Raw genomic sequence first — 23,176 nt, 5'->3', positions numbered from 1 at the left:
AAAATCGCGAACAATAGCTAGCGTTTAGCGTTTAGCACCCAGTCGTTTCAGGTTTCGGCAGGCCACTAGGTGTGATAGATCAAAAGCTTTGCGAAAGTCGATGGCTGCTAGGTCGACAAAACAGCCTTGCTTTTCAAGCCACTTCAGGATCTGATCGTACAGTTTGACTAGGTATATAGACACCCCACATTTTGGGAGTGCGCCATATTGGTGTCACTTTTGCTAGGCATGGCGCTAGGGAGATTGGTCTTAAATCATCACAAGACTTGGGGGGGGGCATCACTTTGGGAATTGCACGGATGTGGGCCTTTTTCCACGATCTAGGGACTGGTTTACAAGAACCGAGAGTGACAGGGCTAGGAACAAAGCAAATTCACGTATGAGCTTTGCAGGGATTTCGCCTGGGAAAGGAGAGACGTTTGTCTTTACTTTTCTGATGTCACTATAACCTCAAATTGACTGAGTGCTATTGTGCCTTGGTTGGGGCAATCATCAAGAAGCGAGGCTTTCTCCTGGGAAGTAACGGCTGGAAAACTGATACAAATGGAGGTGAGAAATGCATTTACGTCACTGGATAGCAGTATTCGCCCGTTATCGTCAGATATCTTGACACTGGTTTTGCGAAAAATTTCCACTCATGTTCAGTGTAGAGCAGGGGGTCGACTTTTTCACGACCATACTTGCGTTTTGCATTTCTGATCATGTTAATTATTAAGTTTCTTTTGGTCGCTCCTTGATTTCCCTCGCCGCTCGAGTAAAGGCGGCTGCGTTCACGGGCTTTAATAGTGGGCGTAATCCATGGCTTGTCGTATTCACTTTTAATCACAGTCTTTGTTGGAAACATTTTACAATTTTTCACTGAAAGTGCATACCCTTTGCTCAATAGAAGCGTTCGTTGAACCTCTTGAAAGTCATATTCTGCAATCCAACGACCATATTCACCGATTACAGTCAGTTATTGGTCTAACAATAATCCTTGAAAGCTTCGGTTTTCTCACAGAGCTCTTGGCTTTCAGGACGTAGTGATCAGACAAGCCGACTGGTCCAAGTGATGCCGGGGGGTGGTATAGGTCCTCAGTGTTTGTAAGGATCAGATCGTGGGCACTGCCAGACGAATGAGTGGGAACGTTCACAATCTGATTAAGAGAAAGACTGGAGGCTAGCCAAGCTTTCTTTGTCTGGTAAAAATCACCAGCAATTATAAAAGCAGGACTGCTATATCGGTTTCTAAGTGTATCAACCGTTGTTTGGAGGTAGAAAGCTAGTTCACACCTGTTTTGTGCGTTTTCAGGATAATATACAGATGAGAGAGAGAGATACTTTTATTTTTAAAAACGACTTTCACAGGGCGTGGCAGCGAATTAGCGCTTTGCGTCAGGTATTACAGTCAGATAAAACTTGTTAAATAAAAAGGAAAAGAAAAACACAGACAAACAGTGTCAGACAGACACAAAGTGTCAGGTAGACACTTGCCAGATTAAACAAGAATTAGAGCTCATATGGGACTTGTGACGAGGTCGAAAGAGCCAAGAGCTCGTATGGTATGAGCTCTAGCAAAATTCTAAGAATCAATAGATTGCTTTACAAGGAAAATCAGAGGCTTAATGCCGGTCAGGATTTAAAATAAGAGCTCTGAGTCACGAAGTCTTTCTAAATATCAAAATTCATTAAGATCCGATCATCCACTCGTAAGTTAAAAATACCTATATTTTTCTAATTTTTCCTCTCCCTTCAGCCCCCCAGATGGTCGAATCGGGGAAAACGACTTTATCAAGTCAATTTGTGCAGCTCCCTGACATGCCTACCGATTTTCATCGACCTAGCACGTCCAGAAGTACCAAATTCGCCAAGCACTGAACCCCACCACCTAACTCCACCAAAGAAAGCGGATCCATTCCGGTTACGTCAATCACGTATCTACGACATTTATAAGCGTTTTTGCCCGTCCAACTCCCCCCAATGTCAAAAGATCTGGTCAGAATTTGAAATAAGAGCTATGAGACATGAGTTCCTTCTAAATATCAAATTTCATTAAGATCCGGTCACCCGTACTTAAGTTAAAAATACCTTAATTTTTCTGATTTTTCCAAATTAACAACCCCCAAATCCCTCAAAGAGAACGGATCCGTACCAATTATGTCAATCACCTATCTTAGACTTGTGCTAATTATTCCCATCAAGTTTCATCCCGATCTCTCCACTCTAAGGGTTTTCCAAGATTTCCGGTTTCTAAGATTTCTGTTTCCCCCCTCCAGCCCTCTCTGTCCCCGGATCTGATTCGAATTGAAAATAGAGCATCTGAGACATAAGATTCTTCTATATATCAAGTTTCATTAAAATCCGATCACTCATTCGTAAGATACCTCGATTTTCACGTTTTCCAAGAATTTCTGTTTCCCCCTACAACTCCCTTCAATGTCACCAGATCTGGTCGAGATTTAAAATGAGAGTTCTAAACATAAGATCCTTCTAGATACCAAAATTTCATTAAGATACGATCAACCGGTCGTAAGTTACAAACACCTATATTTTTCTAATTTTCTGAATTACTCTCCCCCCCAACTCCACCAAAGAAAGCAGATCCTGTCCGGTTATGCCAGTCACCTATCTTAGACTTGTGCTTATTCTTTCCACCAAGTTTCCTCCCGATCTCCACTCTAAGAGTTTTCCAAGATTTCCGGTTTCTAAGATTTCTGTTTCCCCCCTCCAACCCTCTATGTCCCCGGATCTGATTCGAATTGAAAATGGAGCATCTGAGACATAAGATTCTTCTATATATCAAGTTTCATTAAGATCCGATCACTCATTCGTAAGATACCTCGATTTTCACGTTTTCCAAGATTTTCTGTTTCCCCCTACAACTCCCTTCACTGTCACCAGATCTGGTCGAGATTTAAAATGAGAGTTCTAAACATAAGATCCTTCTAGATACCAAAATTTCATTAAGATCTGATCTCCCGTTCGTAAGTTACAAATACCTAATTTTTTCTATTTTTTCTGAATTACTCCCCCCCCCCCAACTCCACCAAAGAGAGCAGATCCGGTCCGGTTATGTCAGTCACCTATCTTAGACTTGTGCTTATTCTTTCCACCAAGTTTCATCCTGATCTCTCCGCTTTAAGCGTTTTCCAAGATTTCTGCCCCCCCCCCCTAATGATACTGGATTCGGTCGGGATTTAAAATAAGAGATCTGCGTTTCGATGTCCTTCTAAATATGAAATTTCATTAAGGTACGATCACTCCTTCGTAAGTTAAAAATACCTCTTTTTTTAATTTTTCAGAATTAACTCTCCTCCCCCAACTGTCTCAAAGAGATTGGATCCGTTACGGTTATTTCAATCACGTATCTAGGACTTATGATTATTTTCACCACCAAGTTTCACCCCGATCCCTCCACTCTAAGCGTTTTCCAAGATTTTAGGCCCCCAAACTCCCCCCAATGTCACCGGATCCGGTCGGGATTTGAAAGAAGAGCTCTGAGACACGATATCTTTCCAAAAATCAAATTTCATTAAGATCCGATCACTCCTTCGTAAGTTAAAAATACCTCATTTTTTCTATTTTTTTAGAATTCACCCTCCCCCCCCCCCAACTCCTTCAAAGAGAGCAGATCCGCTCCGGTTATGTCAATTACGTATCTAGTACTTGTGCTTATTTTTCCAAACAGGTTTCATCCCGATCCTTCAACTCTAAGCGTTTTCCGAAATTTAGGGTCCCCCCTTAATTCCCCCAATGTCACCGGATCCAGTCAGGATTTAAGATAAGAGCTCTGAGACACGATATTCTTCCAAAATTCAAATTTCATTAAGATCCCATCACCCGTCCGTAAGTTAAAAATACTTCATTCTTTTTATTTTTTCCGGATTAACCGACTACCGAATTGCGAATTGTGATTGCTATATGTCACTTGGTTAATACCAGGTGCCGTAAAAACCAATCATCAACTAAAAAAATGAGTCAATACAACAAATTTACTGATTAATAATGTTTACAAATGCAGTAATGAAAATCTTCCTGTATCTCTCGTGAATTGGTGGGAGAGGTTGAAGGGTGGGGACTTTCTGGGAGTTGGGTCTTTGAGGTCAGGATTAAAGGCTGAACAGAAGGGGGAATAAATTATGGAAACGGGTGTTTGTCATGGCTTTATTGCCGTTATCACGCATGAAAAACGACAAAACAAACCCACGACTTTGCACATTACCCATATAACCTCATGATCTGGATTTGTGAGTTGAAGTAGGATTTTACACGAAATGTCTTTCCTCATAGATTCCTACATCACTGCCGAGCCTGTTGTCACCTCAGCTATTTCGAGTACTTAGAAATGAGTTGTATCCAGCAATCCGTCCTGTAGCCTCATCGAGGTTCCAAATTTACGTTGCAATAGCAACAGCTATGTTGCTGCTACGGAACAAGATATCCAGAACAGGTTCTGGATATCTTGATTTTAACCAGGTTTCGCTCACACACTTGTTTTGGCGAAGGACAGTTGTCACAGTTTGTCACTAGTACCGAAATAGCACATTAAAAAAGGAGACATAACTTCTCCTTTCATTTTTTCCTATCCAGCATCCACGTCTCCTTCGTGTCGGTTTGTTTCTACTGGTGGACAATGCGCCATCTGTGACTTCTCACAGTAAGTGAGATGCACTTAGCATAGTCCAGATAGATGGCGCCAAAACAGTGGAAAACAACTTTATTAAGTCAGTATTTGGCACAGCGACGGCTTCGACAGGAGGAATTCTGGCACTCGAAAATAGAGCGAAAAAAAAACTGCATAAGTCAATCCCATTTTCATTATGAAGAACCAACTTTCGCACACAAATATAAAGCTAAACAGTGGTAAGATGTTTTGCTAGCCAGACGGCGCAAGTGACATCTACCATCTTAATACATTGTGCTTATATAACTCTTTACTTGGGCAGCGCTATTACGCTGCATATGATACCTTATATGCCCTTGCACTGAGGATGGTGGGAGGTGGGGGGGGGTATGGGTTGCATCCTGTGTGGGGGGGGATCACCAGGCCAATGAGCCCCCTCCGAATTTTACACGATCACCCTTTCTATATATACCTTATATGCCCCCAGGGCATAACTTAAAGACATAATTACAGTCACTCTTGAAGACATAATTTCCGTTCCTTTCAATTACGTGGGGGGGGGTATCCACCCTCCGATCACCCAGTGTATCTTGTAGTTTAATAAAACGTTCACCTAACTGAACATTTGTCGGGAAATCTGAACGATGATTCAACAAAAGGGACTCAGTCTTACTCTCATTAAATCGAAGTCAATACATTTATACTCCTTATCGACAATTCGAAAATTTTCCTTAATTCCAAAGGCTGTTCTACTAAGATCAAGGATGTCATCTGCACAGTTACCATGCAAAATATCAATACTTTAAATTATACATGTGGTTAGAACGTTCTGTTATGGCACAATGACAGTATTATTAAAAGGGGGCGAAAAAGTAACACCGCCCTGTCTAAAACCCTTCTTACTGGAATTGAAGGAGTGAGTTCCACTGTACCAGGTGAGATGGTGATCTTAACTCTGGCATTTAGCTTTTTATACATATCACGTATCGATTTGATAACAGAAACATTAACTCCACGCTTATAAGCAGCCATTAAGATATGTAAATGTATACCCGTGTCGAGAGCCCTAGATACGTCTAACCTAGCAAAATATAATATCTCATTATTTTCATGAGCATGTAGAAGTAAATTAGCAATCAAATGGTGAGCATGGTTGCGACCTACTCCTTTCTTGAAGCCGAATTGGTTATCCGGTGTATAACACTAATCAGATATCTCGTCAATAATTAGTAACTCAAAAACTTTGCACAAAATCGGTGACACTGTAATTGGACTAAAAGAAGAACACTGGTCCGAGGGTTTTCCCCTTTTTAATACCGGGGCTGTTAATCCAGTACCAAACAAATCAGGTACTATACCACAACAGAATATCATCTGAAAGAGTAAGGTCAGATACTCAATCAGGAGAGGGGACTCACATCTTAAATACTTTGCACTGAGGCCATCAACACCTCTAGGTTTTCTTTTGTAGTTTGGAAATGCACTCAGTAACCGCGGATAGAGTAACAATAAAACTGATCTCATCAATCGATTGGCCTAAGCAACCATCAAGCTCCCTTTCATATTGATTTGACAATGATGGATCAGGATAAGAAAATTCACTTTTAAAGTAACCATACCACTGGTCACAGGTAATTTTGACAGAATTATAGGTTTTTGAATTATCTCTTTCAAGCACTTCCCATTCGAGATTAGCTTTGCTTGATAGTTCAGCTACTGATTTAGCCTGGTGTTGCCTAGGCACTTTTTCAAAACGTCGCTTTGTTTTCAGACGAATTTTATTTACCAGACATTGCCGTGGCATACCACACTCGTTCCAGACACGAAACCAGAATTTCAATTCAGCAAAAGAATCAGCAAGGTCAGGGTTACCTCACCAACCATACTTTTGAGTTCCAAGACGTACTCCTCGTATGAGCGCACTAGCTCACTCAGCAGCACGTAAAATGTGAACGATATCTGCACAGTAAATATTCAGTAAAGTATGCTTCTCTGCAAAGGTTAATAGTTTTTTGGGGGAAAGTAAATGAAACGGCACTTTGTTATTTTTCTAAATAGAATCACTAACAGCCCGGAACGTAAATATATCTACACGAGCCTAGTCTATGGTTTTATACTATTTACTATCATTGTCTCGACTTGGATCACTCAGTGCAAAAAGTAGAACAGCGAATATATTACTGATAGGCATATATGAAAATATAATATATGCCTATCTATGATAGACATATAAGGATATAACTTATACACTTCCATGTTGTTTTGTTCCATGGGTGTTCATCCTCAAAGAAATAATTTTCGGACATTTCAACTATGTTGAACGAAATGGCTATCTCAAAATTTTGATTGGATATGTGGGCCTGTGGATGTGTGGATCTGTGGGATATGGGAGAAATGGTGGACCTGGAGGGGTATTAGTTGCCCTCGAATCATTTTCAACTATTAAAAAGGGCACAAGTCATTCGAATTTCCAATCAAATGAGCCCTTTTCGAAGTTTCTATGACAAATCCTTCGATACGAAGTGTCCTGTTCTTAAAGAAAAAAAAATAATACATTGTGCCCACATCGCTCTTTACTTAGGCAGCACTATTGCGCTGCCTATGAAAGGTAGGCAAATGTCACCTTACTCGAACTAGAATAACGTTTGCATCTTAAATATGTGTGGTTGGGGGGGGGATACGGCCGTAATCTCTCCAGGCTTTTTTCCACCAATCAGCTTGAAAGTTATGGGGACGAAAAGGATGACTTCTGACACTTGTTTTCCTTCTCCAACCTTTGCACGAAAGTGCCAAAAACTGCATGAAACTCATAGGACATGGATAGAAAAGATATGTGGACCTTAGGGAGCCCTCAAAGATTGATCCGAATGTCCCTCTAAAGTACCTGAGCCAGTCTTCATTATCTGAGCAGTTTGCAAAAAAAAAAAGTCAATGGATTATCACAAAAAATCAAGGTTAGATTTAGGTACCTTCAATATTTTCTCAAAATAAATTCCAGCAAATCCTGATAAAAAGCAGGCTGCAATAGCAGCAGAGAATCCAATGACTTTACTTTGATTCGCATTAGCTTCACCTGGCTTGGTAGGTTGATCAGCAAGCTGAACTAATGCCACACCTAAAATAAAAATATTAATAGGTACACTTGAGTGTTGCCCATGCAAGTGATTCTCAACTTTCTGAAAGATGAAACCCTAATCTACTCCAAACTTCCCCAGGTATTATTAACAGTTCATACAGCTTTCTATAATAATTTCAAACATCAACTGTCTAATAAGAAACAAAATTCAATAAATACCCCTTTATATTCAGAGCCACACAGAACAATCGATTTTTTTAGGCAAAAGATGAAAGCATGGTGCGGGCACGTACGCTAAAAAAATTTGGACGGAGGGGCCGAAACACTAAAAACAAACTAATTTTATATTTTGAATAAGAAGGGTCCTACAATTTCCTTCGCCCTATCCAAGCGCCAAGTTCTTGAAGTTCTTCCCGAAGGCTCAACGCGCGTATCATGCCAAACCACTGAATTCAGTATGGATAAATCTGTTCAAAAAGACAGCGCCACGGCGGCCCCCTTCTTACAACCAGATTTTACGAAAATATTGACTTTAAAAGAAACGTTAACGGATGTGTTAATGCTTATAACAGATTTTTGTCAACTTATAAAAGTGATCCAAGAAGTCAACTATAAATATTTCCGTCCCAAACGAGGTAAATAATAGTTTAGATTCTCAAAAAAGTGAATTGTCCTCAAGCTCAATGAATATCAATGAAGGAAGCAGAGAATTAAGTTCATCAAGTTTAGCCACGATTCGAGATTCGATATAAGTGACTTAAATCGAAGTTTAGAAATAGTACTTGGCCTCAGTCTCACCTCTATTCAACCTAATTATAATCCTGACCTTGAGAACTCAATCACAGATGCACAAATTTGTTTTTAAAGTACGTTAGTGAATCTGCCTAATAATCATGACTTCCCCGCCAATATTCGCAAATGTGCTAATATAATTTTGGCAGGTTTTTGCAAATTAGGAGATAAATGTGATCTGGGACATGATCGAGATCCAAGCAAGCTGCAGGAGAAAAGTATTTCTGATAATAGTGTTAAAAAAATGCAAGTTTTTAAGCAAGGAGATTACAAATTAGATCCAAAGTGCCCCTATAATCATGGATCTATTACCCATAATCCCAAATTCGAAATGAAGCTAGTCCAAGAGTTTGTTCCCATTTTTATATAACAAGTGCAACCGAAGGAAGTGCTCGTTATTTCACTTATTTCGTTTTTACCTCACTGGCAAGTGTACTAAAGCAAAGTGTAATTTTTACCGTGTTTCTTTATGTAAGTTAGCATCAAGTGGGCGTTGTTTCGGGTGTGATAAGCTAAAGATTTATGTCCTCTTCTTCCTTTTTTCAAAAAAATCAATCTGCAAACAAAATTCAACTGCACAAACTTGGGCAGTCCCAGCTGTTACCAGTCAAAGATTCAACGCTGGAAAGCCCCTTTTTTTAGGCAGCATTACGGATCCCATTTCTCCCTTCATTACCTATCTCCCTATCTGATACAAAGCAAAATACCTCAGGTATCCTCTCCCCAAAACAACACTAAAACCCAGAAATCTACTCACGGCCAGTCAAATCAACATCACTGACATTACAGCACCCAAACCCTCCCATAATCTCTCTTATTCATATCCCTCCCAGTCACAAACCCCCTTGCATATCCTATCCACTCCGTGTGCCCAAGATGTTGTTGAATGGTTCAGGCTTCCAACCGCCATTTGCCAAAGTAAATCCAACCTCCCTCCTCCCAGAAAGTTCTCACCCCACTTCCCTTTCCCAGCACTTTCTTGCCTTCCCATTTCCCCCTTTCCTCTCTATCAAAAATCCTCCCAATTCGACTCCTTCTTACCCTATCTCCAAAAAAAACCCACCTTCAGACCATTTGTTTTATCCCTCGTGCCTACCCTGTCAACGTGACTCAGGTCTGAGACGTTTTGCATTTAATAATTGTCTTGTAATAAATCCTAATTGTTCTCACTTCCCGTCAACTGGAAACAAGTCGTACTTCCTCATCATGCTTAGTCTATATCCTTGCACGTCACCCCACTCCCAAATCCCCAAGGCAAATCCTTCCCATACCCATCTTCTCCAAAGCATCAAAATATTGAATTAAAACCCACCCAGGAAATTATCAAACTCGTCAAATCTCCCTATCGAGATTCCCCAATCGGTTTGTTTTTCCTAAACTTTATTTTTGTCTTAATTTTGAAAAGCTTGCCGAACTCGGAGTGCTTTCAGAATTGAACCTAATAGATATTATACCTATTACTGAAGTACAGTCACATGACCCAGAGTCCCCACGCCTGACAAATTATTCAGAGTTTATAAAACTCTGTCCTATAGACCACCCACTCGGAGGAGGAAAAGGTGGCGGTGTTTGTTCTTTACTAAGAGTAGCCTTTACTCAAAGAATATTCGAGTCCATAGTTTATCCGAAGTAAAATAAAATCCTCTGGCTAAGTATTAGACCAAACGTACTCCCTCATCCATTTAATTTTATTGCAATAGCTGTTTTATATTACTCTCCAAATCAAAATATTGATTAGAAACATAAATTCATATAGCAATTGCGGACAAGTGCTGATTTTGTTATTTCTTAAGTACCCTGATGCTAGCAATTTTTTAGTTGGTGATCCCAGCGATCTTAAAAAGTAAATTGTTAAAATACCAACGACTCGGGGAAATACCTCTCTTGGTGTTATTTTAACTAATATGTATTATTTTTACAACCCTTCCTCTACTTAGCCCCCATTAGGTGGGAGTTATCATCTTTCGATTCTTTTATCCTCTCACCAAATTTTAAGCATTCTTTCTCAATAGCTTATGGCACTTATCGCCCCCTTCAAAGTTCTGGTCTTCTTTCTTTTGTGGCTGAATACTGAAAATTGGTCTGATATTTATATTATAAGAAATCTTGATGAGAAAATGGCTATGTTCCACAAAAAGCTAATTGATAAATATCAAATTTGTTTCCCAGAAAAAAGATCTAAAAGGTGCGACAGTGCCTTTATTAATCACACTATAAAAACGCCAATTAGAACCAAATTGAAGCTTTTCAAAAATGATAAACCGGACGAAGCCAATAAACTAAGAAAATCAATTAAAAGAGAAATTTGTAAATTGGCATGATCGTACTGCAAAAATAAGGTCGAAGAATTGTTCACAAATAAATCAGAAAATTGGTATCCCGAGGTTAAAAGCCGTGTGGCAGGAGGCTTGAGCAACTTAACTTCAATTTACCTGAGTCCCCTGATGTTACAGCCAATAATCTAAAGAAATTCCTCGCTTCCATTGTCCAGAACTTTCCAGCAATGTCCGACCAATTACCAACAGGAGCCCTTTCCCCTTCTTTTCCCACTATTTCCCCGTCTGAGATAGATAGAAGAATTGAAACACTAAGAAAAACAAGTGTTTGTCCTTTGGATACCCCGTTTACTCTTATTAGTACCTTCAGTGACTTTTTTTAAGCCCGTGTATTTCCTATTTGACGAGATTACCGAGTCTGGGCGAATTCAAATAATTTGGAAACAGGGTTTCAAAACCCCTTAAACAGAAAGCCTGGTTTTGAAGGCGTTCGTCCAATTACTCTTACTCCTATTTTCTCAAAACTTTGTGAAGGATTCCTTGCAGGTTGGCCAAAGGAAAAAATCCTACCTCTTACTGACTTGAGGCGATTTGGGAGCCTAAAATCTACTTCTACTTCCGACTACCTCGCTTCTCTTATTGACCACACCGGGAAAATCCTCAAAAAGCCTATTTCCTGGCTAAGTTTAATTTCCATTGACCTTCAAGAAGCATTTGACCTTGTTAACCGCAGTATTTTGATTAAGAAACTTGTCAGCGAGTTAAATTTTGATCCTTTACTGATGAAATTGGTTGCCTCCTTCTTAACAAATAGATCGCAGGTTGTCAAATACCAAAGCCATTATTCAAATCCCCTTCCTGTCCATAATGGCATACGCCGAGGTACTCTCTTAGGCTCCCTCCTTTTTTAGTCATGATAAACAGCCTCACGAAGGAATTTCCTGACCGATGAAAAGCTGTTGATTAACGTTGTTGAAACTTGTTTTAGAGATTTAATAGGCGACCCTATGAGTATTTTCTATAAAATTGGAAATGAGGCCTTGGACATGAGACATGATAGTAAGCCCCTCTAATTCCATGATTATGCCGATTTGTTTTCTCAAATCCTTGCCCTGTTTTCTTAATTTTATCCTCCTGAAATTTCGTTGTCCTCATTTAAACTACTTGGCGTCACAATTTCTTCAAATTTAAAGTGGGATATCCATTTTAAAGACATTATCCATAGAGCTATTGTGTCTATTACCCTCCTTAAGCTCCAAAATATATTTAGCGTCTCCCTCCCCACTCCTTAAGGATTTACAAGTCCTTTGTCCAGCCGCATCTTGAATATGCTTGTCCTGTTTGGCACCCTGGTATCTCTCGCGAAGAATCGGAAAACAATTGAATCAATCCAAAAAAGAGACTAGCGAATAATTAACAAAGAAGGCAAGGTATCATGTTCCAAAAAAGCTTGTTTGGAAACCCTCGAGTAAAGGAGAGTTTCGTTGTGCCTCCGTTTTGCAAAAAAAAAAAAAAAAATGCAATAACAAACCCTCGGACGGAAAGCATTTTCCCCAAATATCCCTCCCCATCCAGATTACGACCGCCTCGAGCTGTTTCTGGGTCCTTCCCTATTTTGTCCCCCGTTCGCTCCGTTACTTCCATATATGAAAACACTTTTGTACCCCTCATCACGGAAAAAATGAATAAAATATCCCATTAGTTTCTCTCCTTTTTTATTAGCTGATGGTGTTCCCCAGGTTCTTGCACTTATTTGCTTGTCCCCCCCTCTTTTTTAGTTCCCCTTGAAATTTTTATATATTTTATATTTCGTTCTCTGTTTTGTGTTTTTTCATTTAATTTTGTCCCCTCTTCCTTTTTATTTTACAGTTTAATTATTGACTCATAAATGTTTGTGCATTATGATTTTTCTTTTTCGTTGTTGTTTTTTGCATTTTTGCCAGTTTTAGTGCAACCATATGATCTCTCGACTTCAAAGTCCAAATTCGGTCCTTCGTGAGCTTGTGATAATATTTTTTAAAATAAATATCTTATCTTATAAGATAAATTTAGCACTTCGGGAGGTGGGGGTTGGCCCCAATACCACCCCACCCCCTACTTACGTATCTGGCCTATATGGGATATGGCTTATCTTACAAATATTGAAGGGGCATTTATGACACCGTGCCTTATGACACTTTAAGACTCCCTCAACGTGAGCACAAACGCGATATCACTATGATTATCAGGAATTGATGCTTAGTTCTATGTACCTACCACCCAACACTTACTTGTTATATGTTCGAAGAAAAATTAACACTAAGATAATATAGACAAAAATAGGATAATAGAGACAACTCTTCAGTTATGAGATACTGAATCATTCCCAGCGGCTAGGAACACAGCAGTTGAGTGAGACGAATTACTCAAGAGGCTAATAAGCCGACTTTTTGATAGTTTCTGAGAAAGACAGTGTTCTGATGGGTATGACTTATTATTCTTTTTTTTAACAGGGAGAAGATTTTTTCAATATTAATTTGAGGATTTAATAAAGTGTCTTTCTTCTGGTCGCAGAATCCATTAGGCTTATTGGCAAATTGCCATTTTGTATTTTTTACTTTTTACCAATAAAAATTTTCTTGCACAGATAAAATTGAGAAACCAAGCCATCGAATACAATTTACAAGAAGCTAAGACAGTAGCAAAGTTATAGGAAAGAAAGTCGAATTTTTAATCACAATCCCAATATAATAAATGCAGCAGAACCGACAGAAACTATTTGGAAGAGACTCATTTTAGAACGGCTAATCGTAAGCAAACAGTCTGCGCATGCAATGTAAGAAACATCAGCAAAAGCAGACAAGCATTTGGTCGGAATCTGAGCCAAAACGTTAAAAACACAAATCTTAAAAAGGGTAGGAGATAAGACCTCACCCCTGCTCACTCGTCGTTGTACCTTTATAATAGTGTCTCGCGCAAAAACCTGTTCAAGAAAAAAAAATGAATATCAGAATCTAAGAAGCATTATAACAGAAAAAGTATCAGATACTTAGAAAATTTCAGTGTAAATAGTACGTTCAAAAAGCTTACTGAAATGACAAAAAATAGTAACAGATCCATACAAAGACCCCTCAAGGGTTGATTATTCTGTTCTTAAACTGTCGGAACTATGCCACATTCTACTATAATTTCCCACCAAATTACACGCTTTTACGAGCAAAATTCAATGGAAACACAAACATGGTAATCTTTCGTCTTCTTTAAAATTTTCCCTGATATATTTACTAGCTGAATTTAATGAACAGGTCGCCCTAAAAACGAAAATTGAAGCATAGGAGCCATGTCCCCCTCCCCTGGCAAAGACTAAAGGAAACTACAAGTCTGAATACCAGTCTACCACAACCCTAGGCAATTAGTACGAATATTCAATTTAAAGAACAAAAACACTTGCCCGTAACAAGAACAACGAGCGAAAGCCATTGCGTACTAATTAATTTTCTTCGTAAAATTGTCACAGTGAACAAAGCTGCTGTCAAGATTTTCAACTGATATGTAACCTAAAACAGAAAATACGGTTTAAAACTTGACTAGAATGTTTAAGTGAGCCATGGGAAAAGCATAAAACATACAAATGCAGAAAAATTATAAGATCAACAAAGTATTTAAAGAGAAGGCTTTCAAGACAGTCAGGGAGAACTTTTTACGAATTACAGATATTCATTTTCTGTTTTCACAATATACTACATTATAAAATCTTTAATTTTTCAACGGTGAGGGGGTTCGTCTAAAGCACAGAGATATAAGTCGAACAAGGAAAGAAGAAATAGTGACTTCTTTTAGCTATATTGGGATTTACTTGGGAACTTTTTTTTTGTTATTTGTGGCAACTTTTTTTTAAGGAAAAAAAATATAAATTTATTCATGAAATCTCACAAAGCATATCCCTCGATGTAAAAGATTTCAAGAGCTCATATGGCACTTGTGACGAGGTCGGAACCTAAAATTAGAATCGGTACTAGAGTTATCGGTTTTGCTGTTCTTTGTTCAGGAGTAGGGTCGAGTTCGTAGATGGGTTTTGTACTCTACATTTTGAAGTGAGGGAGGAGGTTTACATTAACGGAAAAACAAAACATTTTTAAACAGCTAATGTGATAGTCGTCCGATCCGAATTTAAAATGGGGCATCTAATACACGAGATCTTTCTATATATCAGGTTCATTAGCATCCGATGACCCATTCATAAGATAAATATACCTCAGTTTTCACGATTTTCTCCCCCTACAGCCCCCAGATGGTCGAATCGGGCAAACGACTGTTCTTAAGTCAATTTGTGCAGATCCCTGACACACCTGCCAATTTTCATCGTCCTAGAACGTCAAGAAACCCCGAACTCGCCAAAGCACTAGAAATCCCTCCAACTCCCCCAATAAGATCGGATCCGGTCCGGTTATGTCAATCACGTATGTTGGACTTGTGCTTATTCTTCTCATCAAGCTTCATCTCGATCTCTTCACTCTAAGCGTTTTCCAAGATTTCCGGTTTCCCCTTCAGCCCCCCACTGTCACCAGATCCGGTCGGGATTTAAAATAAGAGCTCCGAAACACGAGGTCCTTCTAAATATTTCTAATATTAATGTCCCCCCCAACCCCCCAATGTCCCTGGATCCAATCCGAATTGAAAATGGAGCATCTGAGACATGAGAGCTTTCTATATATCAAGTTTCATTACGATCCGATCACCCATTCGCAAGATGGGTTTCATCCCGATCAGGAGAGATCGGGATGAAGCTTGGTGGGAAGAATAAGCACAAGTCCTAGATACGTGATTGACATAATTGGACCGGATCTGCTATCTCTGGGAGAGTTGGGGGATTTCAGTACTTTGGCGAGTTCGGTGCTTCTGGACGTACTAGGACGATGAAAATTGGTAGGCGTGTCAGGGACCTGCAGAAATTCACTTGATAACAGTCATTTCTCAGATTCAGTTGTTTCAGGGAGATCATGAAAATTGAGGTATGACCGACTGGCAAGTGCCATGAAAATTGAAAGAAACAATGATTCCGGTAGATTGAAACATTAAGTGAAACTACGTCCAAAACAACACTAAGTTTTCTGAAGATTTGTTTGAGCTTTTCAAGTCATTTTTTGTTCCCTACTTCAAAAGGGTAGCTTGTCAAACAGGCAAAGTACACAATTCAATTCATTTTAAACTGACAACTTTTCCTCAAAATCCTAAAAGTTATTTCTCCTGGGCCACACTTTATATTTAAAAGCCAAAAACAAGCTTTATTTTGCTCCTCATTGTAATCATTTAACAGCCAAACTGCGGTATGAGTGAATGTTGGTGACATCACACTTGTAGAATGTTTATTCGCTTCATGCCAGTATTAATATTGGATAAAAAATAATGAAATAATGCAAGGATCTGAAAAAAAAACAAAAAAAACAATCACAATAATCCAAAGCAATACCTAATATTTCATGGTCCAAAAAATATATATATATACCGAAAACTGCAAGCAATGAAAGTAATGCTTGCAGTTTTTCAGTTAATCTTTCTGTTGCCGAAGTGAAATTTGGATTGAAAGCCCATTGGTATTCTTTCAGGATAGTCTCCTATGATATTTGGTTTCGCTTGCGGCTCACTGGTTCTTGGCCAAATGATAGGAAAAGAGTGTTTTAGTCAGAGGGAACAATCCAGAAAAAATTAAGAAGGGGCATTTTTTCAGTAAAATACAAAAAGAAGCAGTTTCAATACAAAAAATATCTCCCCCCCCCCACCCAAAAAAAGAAACATTTTTTCGAAAACTATCCGGGAACCAAAAAAAGGAGGCAGAAATAAAAATCCCCCCCCCTTCGATTGACGCTACTAAATTTGGTACACAATCCATGATAAACTTGCACCGTATTATGTCCAAAGAATTCAGACAAAGCTGATTTAGATCATTTCCATTAATAGTAAAAGAAAAACTAATAATTATAATTTTAAAGGCCTTTGATTGGTTTATTAGAGCCTTAATGAATAAATGACAATACAAAATGAATAAAAACAAATATAAAAAAAATCAAACCTGATATGTGGCAGCATCTAAGTTGGAAGCAGCTAAATAAAGCAGGTTATTCTGAACAACGTATATCAATGAGGGGATACACACTTTCAACGTGTCCATTGGCTGCCTAATAATTTGCTCATGAATTGCAATTTTCACTTTTCCTAAACTAGAATCTTCTTCTTTAAATACTATTAGCAGACATGTAAACAGTTTCACTAATTCAGACATCACAACGGCTAGAAAAGGAAAGGCATCATTAATGACCCATTGACAAGGTTGCCAAGCATAACCAAGCCACATTATCAACAGTCTGCACAGTCTTGACTTGGTTGCAGGGGATGTAGCACGATGACATTGTGTACTGGATAGCCTAAGATCATCCCTTATTTAAGAGCTATGCCCAAGCGCTCTTGAAAGTTTTCAAAATGCCCCAACTGGCATCAGCCAATTAGAAGACTATGAAAAAATCAAATTTGCACAAATAATATGACTTTAATAATTTTCAACAATTAAAACTTAATCATTAGAACTATTCCCTAAATACTTCCTTATTGATCATGTGTCAGAAGTGGTACTTGTCTATCAGTGCAAAGTTTGGACAGAGGAGGATAGTTGGAGGAGAAAATGAACTGTGGGAACCAACTTTTGGCTCTTCAGCCATACAGATTAAAATATTAGGTTATGAACAAATATCTTCAGCAAATTTAGCATAGAATAACTTATATGCTAACCCAACCACACTTTCAAAGATAGGACATTGTTATATCCTAATATTAATGCACTTATAACCTAATGTAATCATCAACGATCGGTTAATAGGTTACTTTTTGTGTTTAGCAGTTTTTCTGCAGTTTTCGCGTCTTGGACTGACAATTGACTCATCTCCATTGATGTTTGCAGAGAAGATACTTTTTATAATTTTTTTTAATTGACATTTTCAGGAAAGCAATGTCTTTACTTTTACAAGATTAATTTTAGTAGATGTTAGGAGACTTGAGGTTTAACAAATGTTAAGAGCAGAAAAATCAATTTTGATTAATGAATTTTTTTTTCTCCTGGAAACCAGATTCTGTGATATGCAGTTTGGGTAAAGTCAACTCCAATCATAATATTCTCTAATAAAATTCGTTCATCAGGGGTAGAAGTATTTGATTATCCAGGAACAGAATCTTAACCATAGAGTGGGGGTATAAGAGATCACATATGCGTCAAGGTTAAAATTGTTGTAATAAGCCCGTGGGGGAGAAGGAGAAGGATGTTGGTGCAAGCTCCTGATCCTTTGTAGGGATATCCTTAGTCCAAATCCACATCAAACCCAGTATCACTCAGAAAACGTAACTTGATTACTCATCACGATGAACAGTTTTATACAAGGTGCATTTCTCGCAGATGCCAGTCCCATTAGAACCGTCTACTGCTTAGTTCGCGTCGTATATTCCCACCGGAGATTTCCGGTTATATCAACGGGGAGCCCAGCTCCCAGCCAGGAAAAGTGTGCCAAATTCTTGATAGCGTTGTTATCACATCTAGTAATAATAAGGAACTTGAAATTATATAGGTCCTTTATTTTGCTTGTGTATGTACAATCTTTTTTATCGTTTTTATATGGTTTTGTTTACTTTGCTTCTTTTTGATATTTATTTCTGAAGTCATTCCATTCCTGGAAATACCTTCATCCCCCTCAAAACTTTGCACACCTTCGTTCGCGCATCCTTCAAACATTGAAATCTTGAACTGAATTTGGTAATATTTTTTACACTAACTGGGATTTATTTTGGATTATTGTGATACCCCAAACCTTTGCTATACTTGCCTGTTTGTCATAAAGCTCGCCAGCCAGTCTACGATTGTATTGCAAAAATACCAAAAGATTCTCTTTGTTAAGTCTTTATTGAATAATTGTGGCCTAATATCATACCTTTTCATGTTTTCACCTCCTCCCTCCTCTAAGGATTGGACCCATGGGTAAAGGTTCAATCTTTCAACGTGTGCATTTATTAATTTCCTATATTCCACTTACTTTTAGTGGTTCTCTCTTGTTGCTTTACCACACACTGATTAGAAAAGTTGAAAAGGCAGAACCACATATCTCAGATACTATATTGGAACTGAATCATAACAAAAATGCTAAACTGCTCTCCATCAGCGTCAAAGTTTGCATCTCCTCAGCATGTGATTGAATATTCAGCCTTCGAGTGGTTTAATTTACTTTCCTCTTCTTTAATCATTTGAGTAGTGGCTTGTGAATGTTGAATTCTCCGATTTTCTGTATTTAGACCAATCCAGACAGGATATTAATTTCTTTCTGCAAATATGCAATTAAATCCTTCTTTTTCACTTCGGAAATGATAATCTCGGAAGTGTAAGCATTTCTAATCGTTGGTATCTCCTTAGAGAAGCCTCTGGATTTTTCTTTAGCTCGGACGATGTTGGACGTTATAGGAGCCTTTCTAGGCCCATAACAGAATATCGTAACAAAGTTTGCTCCATGGAACCTTCTGGTGGGTCTCAAATCTCACAAAGGTAGGTTCCTTCACAAGTTTCCGGTCCTGGAAGGCGAGTACCAAAGGACAACAATCTCAAAACGGAAAGGATCGCGACCCGGCTACTTGGAATATTGTGTACTATTGACTTGAAGCAAAAACTATGATGTTTTTTTTTGCATTTCGTTCAATTACAGCATGCATCAAACCGACAGCCCATGAAAGAATTTCTAGTTAAGAGATAGGTAACTTAAAACGACAAAGCATTTTCGTATCTTCCAAGCGAGTAGCAAAGCATTGCAATAATCTGATGATTTTGCCCCCCCCCCTCACTCACACACGCGCACACACAGCAATCACACGACAGGGTTATAGATTTGCTGTCAACTTTATCAATCCAATTGCTCAGGAAATTTGCAATCTTGAGAGAAAATAACACTGAAAAATAATCTCAAAATTGAAATCTATAATAAATTGTTGGAAAAGAAAAACAAAGAAAGACTAACGGTTATTGTTGCTTATTTATGTTGTTAAACGCCTATCATAGAAGAATATCGCGCACGAATTTGCCAAAAAACGAATCCCTGTGGCCTTTTTTGGTCAAATTACAACTGAAATGCAAGAAATTAAGAAGGATGCGACTCTGGCTATACCAATCTAAAGCTTACCTCATTTTTATAAAATGACGACTGCCTCAGAATTTTTTTTATTTTTAATGGATCAAAGCATTAGTATGGGTGTTGCAGTGAGGGGAGCAGGGAAAAGATAAATACCTGATACCAGAGCGTATTTGTTTAAAAACTTAACTGTCAAAATGGACTTCAGGAAAAAAAAATATTGGTTTAACTCTTGTTTACAAGGCAATGAAGTTTGTGCTTCCAGAGCTGTGGTATGTGAAGTGGGCTTTCAGGTACTTTTGTGCATGATAAATCTTATTTAAAAGCATGCATTTTCCTATGCAGCAACTCAATTTTCAATAGAAAAGACAATAGTTGAATCCCACATGGTTAGACATAATTGTGTTCTGTCTACTTTATCTAATGTTAATGGAAAGAAAGATAATCTTTAAAAGCCTTACAAACTAGAATAAAATTAAACAAGCAGTTTATATCCATTTCTGAGAAAATTTGGACCTGCTCTTTTCAGTGGTAAAGCGCGATTGCAGCCTCTTCTTCTAGTTTCAATGCTTTAAATTAGAACACAGCTTTTTGCTTGATAGTTATTTTTTAAAACAATCTACATTTGTCAGCCACTATCATGTTCACCTTATGGACAAAACAAGCAATACACTTTTAAAACACAATAACTAGCTCAGCATTATAGAGGTGCGAGTTTACAGAAAGCTTTTGATTTATTTAACCACAATAAACTGGTAGAGAAACTATTCAATAAATTTCAAGTTGACCCCTTTTCTATCAGAATAATTCCATCTTTCCTTTCTAATAGAAAAAAAGTTGTCTAAAACCTTAATATACATTCTGATATCCTCCCAATTTATAATGCTGTGCCCCAGGAACCCTCTTAGACCTAATTTTATTTCTCACAGTGATAAATTAGTGTCAATCTATTGGATAGATAGAAACTTATTGATGAGCTAACTGTCTTAGAAACGTGTTTAAAAAATGCGTATAGTAGCCCAATGGATATCCTGGAAACAATATCAGATGAAGCTGTTACTAACAATATGACAATTAACCCTTAAAAGTCAACCATTTTCTTTTGCTTCCCCAATAACCCTGATATGTCAGTTGGTCAGTTGGAACTACAGATATCCTGGAACCAATATCAGATGAAACCGTTACTAATAATATGACGATTAAACCTTTAAAGTCAACCATCTTCTTTTGCTTCCCCAATCCCCTGATATGTCAGTTGGTACTATGTAAGTTGGTCAGTTGGAACTATGGATATCCTGGAACCAATATCAGATGAAGCCGTTACTAATACTATGACGATTAACCCTTTAAAGTCAACCATTTTCTTTTGCTGTCCCAATCCCCCTGATATGTCAGTTGGTACTATGTAAGTTGGTCAGTTGGAACTATGGATATCCTGGAACCAATATCAGATGAAGCCGTTACTAATAATATGACGATTAACCCTTTAAAGTCAACCATTTTAACAATTAATTTCCTTAAGACTCCCCTTCTTTTTGCTTCCCCAATCCCCCTGATATATCAGTTGGTATTATGAATTACTGGGCGTGACTGTCTCAAGCAACTCAAACTTGAATTATCATATTAATATTTTAAAATGCGCAAACACCACATTTTCCCTTCCTAAACTCCTTAAAAAATATATATGTTCTAAATCACATTCTTTGAGAATCTTCTTTTCCTTTGTACACCTATTCCTTGAGTGCACCTATCCTGTTTGACATCCTGGTATCTCCAATCAATTGCCATAAAGAATAGAGGCAGTCAAAAGTGCCTAAGAACTTTTTCAATGATGGTAAAGTCCCTTAAATTTCCCTTCTTCAAAGAGCCAATCTGTTGCACTCAAGGAGAGGAGAAAAAATTCCTTGCGTTTTTGCCAACAGCAAAAATTTCCTTACGTTTTGCCAACAATGACCTCCACAACCCCTGGAAAAATTCTCTTTTCCCTAGTCGGTTTTCCCCCCTTTGACCTCGCCTTGCTAGTTCTGGTTCAGCAAAGATTCCTCTTCTTGCCCCAATAAAACCATTGAAAGATATAGACGAACTTTTGTCCTGTACATAGTGAATATGCTGAATAAGTAACCCCCCCCCCATTTTTTCCTTACAATGATTTAATGATTATTTTGCAAATTTTTAGCTTTCTTTTTACTTTTAAATAATTGTGTTTTGTAAGGTTTTAGTCACAAGACTAAATCTGTCCTTGCAGAAAATTCTTTGATTGCTTTATTTTGCTATTTTTTACCCCCTACATTTGTTATGGTTGTTCTGTATGGGCTAGCAATTTTGTGTCTTGTTATAGACAAATCCAAAAAATCCAACATAAAGCTGTTAAACTTCTGTCACTCTTTTGTTTACTCTTAATATTAATGAACTTTACACTAAGAATCAACTTTTTGATATTTCAAAAACAAGAGATTACAAAGTTAGTATTTTCACACATAAATTTATCAATAATATTCTTCCCTGTTCTTTCGAAAAATTTTTCTATATTAATAGTGATCTCCATAGCCTAGCCATGATACACCAGGGGCATCAAATCTGGTACACCCATTCAGAAATAGGGTTATAGCTTCTTTTGTAATTCAAGGTTGCAGTTAAGAGATTTTTCCTTGCAAAAGAGTAGTATGTTTGTATGTATATGTATGTAGTTTATATGTTTGTATGTAGTACTATGTAGAGTAGAAGACTGCCACCTGCTGCTCACAAACCCTGTGGGGCTTTCTTAGAAGGTGCTGAAAGAGTTTTGTATAAATTTTTAAAATAAAATTTATCTTATCTTGTTTTTCATTTAGTTTATTCTGTTTTAATTCTGTGAGTTTCAATTGTTCCTGGCATTTTTAGCAACCCTTTTAATATTTTGATAACTTTTTCTGAGTTATATTTGTGTATTAATTTGTGTGTGCTTTCTGACGCTAAAGCGCAAATTTGGCCCACCAGGACTTGTGATAGCCATTTTTTAGAAATGAAAATCTTGTCTGATCTAGTAACTTTTGTAAGCTCCAACGAAGATGATATAACATAGCTGACATGTAAGATAATTTATGATTTGTAATATCAGATCACCCAAACCGGAGTAATCTACCTATTATTGACCAAATTTTGGGTTTGCAAAATTCATCAATAAATTCAAAGAATTAGCATCATAACAAAAGTTTATACAATTGAACAATACCCAAAATAGTTTTATGTCCTTGGCCTTCCTGGGAATATCTTGATGTTTTTATTTGTAGTCTTATTTTGAATAAATGTTGATGTTTCT

At 37.8% G+C, this 23,176-nt stretch overlaps 1 protein-coding gene across 4 annotated transcripts in view; it reads right to left on the bottom strand.

Moving 5' to 3' along the window:
* LOC136037995 (UDP-N-acetylglucosamine transporter-like) overlaps window positions 1–23,176 on the bottom strand; it is a 446,903-nt gene that overhangs the window by 12,493 nt on the left and 411,234 nt on the right. For 3 of the 4 annotated variants that reach the window (XM_065720901.1, XM_065720902.1, XM_065720904.1), the window contains 3 exons: window positions 16,797–17,014; window positions 14,178–14,283; window positions 7,573–7,718 (listed from right to left, as the gene is read on the bottom strand). In XM_065720901.1, coding sequence (XP_065576973.1) covers window positions 7,573–7,718; window positions 14,178–14,283; window positions 16,797–17,014 — 470 coding nt within the window. Of the gene's footprint in view, window positions 1–7,572; window positions 7,719–14,177; window positions 14,284–16,796; window positions 17,015–18,798; window positions 18,880–23,176 lie in introns of those variants that run through there. The other variant, XM_065720903.1, reaches the window with a different exon arrangement.

This window comes from Artemia franciscana, chromosome 17, assembly GCF_032884065.1.
Source record: "Artemia franciscana chromosome 17, ASM3288406v1, whole genome shotgun sequence".
Lineage (NCBI taxonomy): Eukaryota > Metazoa > Arthropoda > Branchiopoda > Anostraca > Artemiidae > Artemia > Artemia franciscana.
The sequence above is the reverse complement of the archived record's forward strand: the minus strand, read 5'-3'. Positions and strand labels throughout refer to the sequence as shown.